The 8022-nt window shown below is 56.3% G+C and overlaps 1 protein-coding gene across 6 annotated transcripts in view; it reads left to right on the plus strand.

Moving 5' to 3' along the window:
- The window catches only part of ZNF219 (zinc finger protein 219), a 14632-nt gene extending 6625 nt beyond the window's left edge, over window positions 1–8007 (plus strand). The window contains exons 2-6 of one of the 6 annotated variants that reach the window (XM_027083686.1): window positions 4397–4488; window positions 4778–4873; window positions 5280–6185; window positions 6536–6667; window positions 6930–8003. In XM_027083686.1, the coding sequence (XP_026939487.1) occupies window positions 4397–4488; window positions 4778–4873; window positions 5280–6185; window positions 6536–6667; window positions 6930–7534 (1831 nt within the window). In that variant the 3' untranslated portion in view covers window positions 7535–8003. Of the gene's footprint in view, window positions 1–216; window positions 6186–6535; window positions 6668–6929 lie in introns of those variants that run through there. The other 5 variants (XM_027083684.1, XM_027083683.1, XM_027083685.1 and 2 more) reach the window with 5 other exon arrangements.
- The last annotated feature ends 15 nt before the right edge of the window (window positions 8008–8022 follow it).

Below are 8022 nucleotides of genomic sequence, written 5' to 3' on the forward strand. Positions count from 1 at the left end.
AAGCGGACACCAAAGGGGAAAGGCCAGCGGGGGCGGGGGGGCGGGCGTCTTTGTAGGGGCCCGAAGGCAGGGCGCGAGGGGCCTGGGGGTGCGGGGCGGCAGAGCTGGGAGCCAGAGTGGATGAGTGCCCCCCGGCCCAGGTAGGGCTGATGGAGGAGGGGGAAGGGACCCAAACTCTCCGGGAGCGGGGGGTGGGGGAGGGGAGAGGATGGGGGGTGCTTCCCTCTCTGCGTCCCAAACAAAGTGTCACAAAGAGCTCGGCCGGCGGCAGCGGCGGAGGCGGCTGCAACTCAGCTTTTGTTCTCCCGGCCCGGGTAGCTGAGCCCTGGCCTCCCAGTCTCCCGACCCTGTCCCCCATCATCCTTCTGGTTTATCTTCCCCGGGAGGGGTCTGGGGTGCTGCTGGAAGAACCTCTTGCACAGGATGAAAGGTCTTGCCCTACTTGCCAATCTACTTCTGGGAGGGAGATTTTCCCAGAGGCTCTCCTACCCACTCCCCACCCCCTAATCTGAGAACTGAGGTTCATATGGGTGCCAAGACTCTGACCTTTCTAGGGTCAGCTCCAGCTAAAGGGGCTTAGGGCTGGCTACATGCCCCCTCCCCCAAATCCAGGTGTTCCAGAACTTTCAGAAGAGGGGTCAAGTTGGGACATGCCCCTGGGATAAGATTCTCCATGGTGGGGTGGCTGTAGGTGAGCAGGTGTACCTTCCTCTCACCTCATGCTGTACATTTGAAACCCATGACTGAGGTCTGTAACCCCAACTCAGGGCAGTGAGGATGGAGGGAAGGAGTCTTTCCCAAGAACTCAATCTAAAAGGTGGGCAAGCTATGCTGTGGGGTCAGTTTGGGGGAGCCACCTGAGCAATGAGGTTCAGAGGGCCATGGAGAGGAGACCATAAAAGTGAACTACTGGCATGTCTGTGTAATAAAGGTGGTCTTGACTCTAGACCACCTAAGGAGTTTCCTTTTAACTCTATCTAGTGCAGCGTTAATCGATTGTTAGGGGACTTGGAAGGTATAAGGATTCTCAGAGGGAAAAACATCAAGTACAATATTAGAAATGACCAGAGGTGGAGACCTAGTCACAAATATACTTCAAGTCCTGAACACTTGCCCCTTACACTTTGACCCTAAAAACTTTTGAACCACAAAGCTTGAGGGACCATCTTCATGGTCCTCCAGTCAGCAGATGCTTCTATGTACTTGTCCCAGTTGTTTCTAAGAGTCTTCTCACCAACCCTTCCATCCTTCCCTACTCAGTAAGGTTTGATGGTCCACACCAGCTCTCCTAGCACATAAAAGGAATTGGCCTGTTGCTTTCGAAAGATTTTGGATCCCTATCCCTGGCCCTGTATCCCTATAGAACCCAAATAAGGGTAAGATAACCCTTGATTCCCTGTGGGGGTGGAAAGTAGGTCAGTGCTACTGTCTGGCTAAGTGTCATGGATGGTGTTTAGGCCTGACTATAGAAATTGGCATGACTATAGAAAACTCTGACTATTGCCCACAGGCAATACATGCATAATCTAGGTCCCAAGTCAGTTCATAAAATCTGGGGCTCTGTCAGTGCTTTCTCCTATTGAGAAAAACTCATGGGATCAGGTTCTTGGGACCCCATTTGGTGAGGAGATGATTCAGGAGATCTTGACTGGGCCTAGGAGGGTCTCAGTGGTTTTGTTGATTTGAGGCCACCCTCTGGGGAAACTTTCCCTTCTTGGGAATTCAGCTTCAATTTGGGCCTTCTTGTATATCACTGGATTTCCATCTTGGAAACTGCTATGTGCAAAGCAGGTTTTTTGTTTTTGTTTTGTTTTGGGGGAGGAAGCTTTTGCCCAATTCCTACTCTACTTGCCTTGGGTATGAGGTCAGCCTCCCGTGAGGTATTTTGTTTACTATCGTATAGGCAGTTTTAGGGGCCCTAGAATCTTCTCAGAATCAGAGTATGTGCCCATAGGTTAGTCAGCTATGACCATGCAGTATTCCCAGCCTCCCCCCTCCTCCCCCACCATCTGCTTCCTCTGAATATACCAGATTGGCTGTACACCAGGATGTTCCGGGAATCCCCAGGAGAGCAACAGAATGTGATGGACCCAAATACGATGCCTCAGTAACTCATTCCAGGATGTACAAACTGTAACTGTCAGAACACTCCTTATAGCTAATTAAAATTCTTCTAGTTACATCTATTTTCTATTATATCTGTCTATTTTCAGTGACATCCAAAAGGCCAAAATAATCCCTCTGGTACCACTATTTTTTTTCCCCCTCTATGGTTTCCAGATAGGAATTTTTACAAATCCTCTGGCTTTTCTCAGTGCCTTATCTGTGGTGCTAAAATGGCAAATGTGGCCCCTCTAGTACTTCATTGCTCTATGGTACGGAGGTGGCCAAAGTGGCTCCTCTGGTAGCCCACTGCACTCTCCATGGTACTGAAGGAATGACCATTTGTTTCAGCATCTCTCTGGGGTCCAGAAGAGTCCTGTGACTCAGAACCACAAAACTTTTGAACTGGAAGGGACCATCAGTATAAATTAGTCCAACCCTCTTATTTTACAGATGAGTAAACCAGGAGGTTAAGTGATTTACTGAGGATTGCAGGGGCTATTAATGGTCTGACTGGGCCCACAGTAGTCTTGCAGCCCTCAGTCGTACTCTAATTCACCTTTCATTATACTACTCAGCGAACTTGGCTAGGCTCTTGGTCTCAGTAAAGGGGCTTATTTGGAGGATCCAGAAAGTGAGGGTGGATGCCTTAATTTGGAGCTACAGAAATACAGATATTAAAAGTGGTGCTGGAGGTTGTTTACTGATCCTTGGACAAAGACATTTTGTTAATTAATCTCTTAATAAAATTCCCATAATGCAGATTCCAAATGTAACAGGTACCTGCCCCTTCATAGAGTCTTATCCTATCTACTAAATGTCAAAAATTAAAGAAGCCTTGGATCTCCAGAGCCTTTTCTCGTTGCAGGGCTGACTCCTGGCTCAGTTCTCTTCTATTAAAGATCCTTAAGCAAAGTAATGCTGAGTCCTTTTCTTTCTCAGTAACCGATTTCAGTTTCACAATGCCTATTGTAAGGAAGTTCTTTATATCTCAAATATTCTTTGTCTCAGGCAATAAAAAAAAAAAAAAAAAAGGGTAGGCCCACATTTGTCTAGCCTTGACCAGATACAATTCTGTATGTAAGTAAGAAAGGTAGACTGGATGATTTCTGGTCCATTCTCCTAGGCCTATTTCCATGAATCTTAATTCTGGGGTTGCTCCTAAGTCCTAATGCTAACCTCCTCTGCAGCTTAGAATCAGGAGATTCCGCCCCCCCCCCCCTCCCACTGGCCACCAAGTCCTCTTCCTCTCACTGCTCTTCATCCTCAGAACTGGAGCTCTGTACATCCCAGGCCCAGAGAATTTTAGCCTGGAGAACTTTAACCCTTTCCAGCTCAGAGTATGTGCTGAGCCCCTATCTGTGCAGATGGCCCAGCCCCGCCCCCCGTCCCTCACTCCAGCCTCTTGAGCTCAGAGCCTGTGTAATCCTCCTCTTGTGTGAGGGAGCCTCTCCCCTGCAGAGAGGAGGAAAGCCTGCTTTGGAACAGCCCTGGACAAAGGGGCTGAGATGCCCCATCAAACTGCAGGCTCCAAGGTTTGAAACAAGGGAATGAATCCTATCCGGTATTTGCAGTTTTTAACCCCTTCCCAAAGCCAGCAGCGCCCCTTAACTTCCACTCCTCCCCCAACTCTCTTCATTCCCTCTCCCTCTGGCTCTCTCCCCCTTCATGCCCCTCCCCCTCTGTCTGTCTCCAGACTCTCTGCTGCTGGGAGGTGTTTCTCTCCCATGCATGAATGAGTCTCTGTAATGAATGGAAATGAATGGATCAGGAATCCAGGCGGAGGGAGGAAGAAAGAGGGGGAAAGACAGAAAGACAGGGTAAAGGCAGAAGGAAGAACTATGGAGCCTGGAAGAATGTTTGGCTGGCTGGTCAGTTAGCGGTCTGAGAGCAACTGGTCCCACTTGGATAACTGGGGAGCATGGCAAGCCCACCCCATTTGCTCTTCAAGCTGCACAGCCCAACCTAAATGAGAGAAGGGTATACTGTGATGGTCTTCTCCACCACGAGGGTGGAGAGGAAGTTGGGGGGGCGACTTGGTGGTGGTAGTGGTTGTTCTGGACAAGGCATTTAATATGAATAATTTGGGGGAAGAAATCTGGGTTATCAGGGAGACTTGAGGGCAAATAAAGAAGTACAAGTTTTGAAGACAGCAGCCCCCTCCTGTCTCAGGATGGAAGGAAGGAGAAGGGATAGGTTTCAGAGTGCTAAGAGTCTGGGGTTCGGGGTGACTCTTCCCACTGCTGAAAATCAGGGCTCACCTCTTCCTCCAAATCTGTCTCTCTTGCTTTAGCTCTTCAGCACCTGTTGCCTTCACTAGCAGCTTTTCCTCCTCCTCTTCCCTGCACTCCTCAGAACCAAAGAATGTGAAGGGGGTCCATGGAGGTGAGTGAAGCTCTGGCCTGAACCTATGAGTACCAGCAACTATACTTCCTCCCCTCCCTACCTCTCTTTCTCTGTCTGGCCTCCCATTATCAGAAGTTGTTTTCGTGGCCCTAACAGCTCAATTCCCATTCATCCCCCAGCCTCCCCAAGGTGAGTGGGAGGGGCACCCGGTGTTCGTGGTTCAGGCCCTGACCCACCCTCCCTCGGGTTCCTCTGGCTCTCCATGCCCTTGCTTTCCCCACAGCTCTCCCTTCTCCACCTTTTGCTCTACTCACATCTTTCTCCACAGGGCTCACGTCCCCGCGCCCCGGGCGGCCACCTAGCGCCGTCGCCACCGGCCTTCGACGGCGAACTGGATCTGCAGCGCTACTCCAACGGGCCAGGCGTAAGCGCCGGGTCTCCGGGGATGGGAGCAGTGGGCTGGTCTGAGAGTCGCACAGGCGAACGGCGCTTCCCCTGCCCTGTATGCGGGAAGCGCTTCCGCTTCAACTCTATCCTGGCTTTGCACCTACGGGCGCACCCAGGCGCCCAGGCCTTCCAGTGCCCGCACTGCGGCCACCGTGCTGCGCAGCGGGCCCTGCTGCGCTCGCACCTGCGCACGCACCAGCCTGAGCGCCCGCGAAGCCCCGCCGCGCGCCTGTTGCTGGAGTTGGAGGAGCGCGCGCTACTGCGGGAAGCGCGGCTGGGGAGACCCCGGAGCTCAGGGGGCCTGCAGGCCACCCCTGCCACTGAGGGCCTGGCGCGGTCCCAGGCTCCTTCGTCGTCCGCCTTCCGTTGCCCCTTCTGCAAAGGCAAGTTTCGCACCGCGGCGGAGCGCGAACGCCACCTGCACATTCTGCACAGGCCCTGGAAGTGCGGCCTGTGCAGTTTCGGCTCCAGCCAGGAGGAGGAGCTGCTGCACCACAGCCTGACGGCCCACGGAGCTCCTGAGCGGCCCCTGGCGGCAACCTCGGCTGCACCCCAGCCTCAGCCTCCACCCCAGCCTGAACCCAGATCCGTCCCTGAGCCCGAGCCGGAGCCTGAACGTGAGGCAACCCCCGTCTCCGCGCCTGCTGCTCCCGAGGAGCCCCCCGCGCCTCCGGAGTTCCGCTGTCAAGTGTGTGGCCAGAGCTTTACGCAGTCCTGGTTTCTCAAGGGCCACATGCGCAAGCATAAGGCCTCCTTCGATCATGCATGTCCTGTTTGTGGCCGCTGCTTCAAGGAGCCCTGGTTCCTTAAGAACCACATGAAGGTGCACGCCAGCAAGCTGGGCCCACTGCGTGCCCCGGGGCCTGGTTCTGGGCCTGCCCGGGCCCCCCAGCCTCCTGATCTGGGCCTGCTGGCCTATGAGCCTCTGGGCCCCGCGCTCCTCTTGGCCCCGGCGCCCACCCCGGCTGAGCGCCGTGAGCCGCCGAGCCTCCTGGGATACCTGAGTCTGCGAGCCGGCGAGGCCCGGCCCAATGGTGAGGGCGCTGAGCCTGGGGCTGGCCGCAGCTTTGGAGGCTTCCGCCCACTGCCCTCTGCTCTCCCAGGCCGGGGTCGCCGGCACCGCGCGGAGGAGCCAGACGAGGAAGAGGAGGTGGTGGAGGCAGAGGAAGAGACCTGGGCCCGGAGCAGGGCGGTGGGCCCTCTGGCTTCACTGCCCCCACGCCCAGGCGAGGGCCCAGGGAACTCTGCGACTGCTGCGGGGGCCCCGGCGAGGTCCAGCGCCACGCAGGGTACGTAAGGGTCTCCTTTCTCTGAGGATTTCGGCATCCTGGGTGCACTCTGACGCCACCACTGCCCTCCTGTCCCCTCCTTTTTAAAAAGGAGGGGACAGGAGGGCAGTTTCTTATTTCTTATTTTTAAGAATTTTCTTATTTCTCAATTTTCCTCCCCTGGAGACTTTACAACCTTTTGAGGGTACATGTCCACTCACAGCAAATCAGACCTCTCAGGTTCCTGCAAACATTCTGTTTCCTTCCGGGCTGGGAGGGGAAGCAATCCTGTGGGTGGGTATGGGGACACATGGCCCTAATAGGGTTAGGGCAAAGGGTCCCTCTGACTTCTTTTAATGTGTGTATTGCAGAAGAGAATGGGCTCTTAGTTGGAGGGGCCCGGCCTGAAGGGGGCCGGGGGGCCAGCGGCAAGGACTGCCCCTTTTGTGGAAAATCATTCCGCTCAGCGCATCACCTCAAAGTGCACCTGCGAGTGCACACAGGTGAGGGGGGCAGCCTCCGGGGTGGGGAGGGGACTGGAGGGCAGGAAGGGGGGTGAGAGGGCTATGGGAAACGCCGGGAGATGACATTCGGCAGCCTTCGGGTTGTCCAGATGAGATCGTTAGGAAACGCCTCTTAATTAAACGAGAGGGGTGGGAGAGGCGCGGTTTTCCTCCTGGCCCGGAGGTCTGTACGCGGAGTGAATTGCGGGTTAGGGCTGGCAGTAATTGTGACTCGGGCCCTATCGCACCCCCCGCCCTCCAGGAGAGCGCCCCTACAAGTGTCCGCACTGCGACTACGCGGGCACCCAGTCCGGGTCGCTCAAGTATCACCTGCAGCGCCACCACCGGGAGCAGAAGAGCGGGGCAGGCCCCGGGCCTCCTCCAGAGCCGCCACCCCCTTCCCAGCGGGGTGCAACCCAGTCGTCGGGAGCCAAACCGGCTGCGCAGCCTGCGACCTGGGTGGAGGGCACAGCGAGCTCCCGGCCTCCCTCGAGCGGCGCCGCGTCGGGGTCCCGTCGGAAGCCCGCCAGCCCCGGGAGGACCCTGCGCAACGGGCGAGGCGGTGAGGCCGAACCCCTCGACCTGTCCCTGCGGGCAGGGCCGGGAGGCGAGGCTGGGCCGGGGGGTGCCCTCCACCGATGCCTCTTCTGTCCCTTCGCCACTGGAGCCCCCGAGCTCATGGCCTTGCACCTGCAAGTGCACCACAGCCGCAGGGCTCGGGGCCGAAGGCCGCCCCAGGCCGATGCATCCCCGCCCTATGCCCGAGCACCGTCCGGAGAGACCCCTCCCAGTCCTCCGCAGGAAGGGGAGGAGGGCCCCGGGCTGTTGCGTTCAGGAGAGCCTGGGCTGGGGGGACAAGAAAGGTAGGGAGCCCTCTTACGGGCTGTTAGCTTAGTGAGTTTACCCCGCAGGAGCGGGGCTGCGCTAGAGGTAGTTGGGTAGAGCAGCCAGCAGGGGGCAGCGTGGGACCCATATTCCCAGCCCCGGGCGGACCAGAGGTGGAGGGGGCAGAGGGCGTTAGGAGGGTGGGTGGGCGATACCCACCCAGCCCAAGAGAGTCACAGTGCCTTAGAAGTGGCAGGGGTGAGGATCAAAGAACGGGGTCCCAGGGCTGGCAGGAGTGTTCCTGGTGAGGGGCAGCTTTGCCAGTCTTTGCTGGTCCATAGGCGTGAGAGTTTATTTTTGTACAATGGGTGGGGGTGGGGGCACTGTACCCTTCTAGCCCCTCCAGGGGCCCTGTAGACGTTGCTATTTTTGGTACGATTTCTGTCATCCCTGTCGCAGAGTTGTGTCCCCAATAAACAGGTGTCTTGAGGCACAGGGCACTGTGTCTGCCTGCCTATGTCCTGTCCTCC

Source organism: Aethalodelphis obliquidens, unplaced genomic scaffold (assembly GCF_003676395.1).
Source record: "Aethalodelphis obliquidens isolate GAN/ISIS:26980383/991018 unplaced genomic scaffold, ASM367639v1 scaffold51, whole genome shotgun sequence".
Lineage (NCBI taxonomy): Eukaryota > Metazoa > Chordata > Mammalia > Artiodactyla > Delphinidae > Aethalodelphis > Aethalodelphis obliquidens.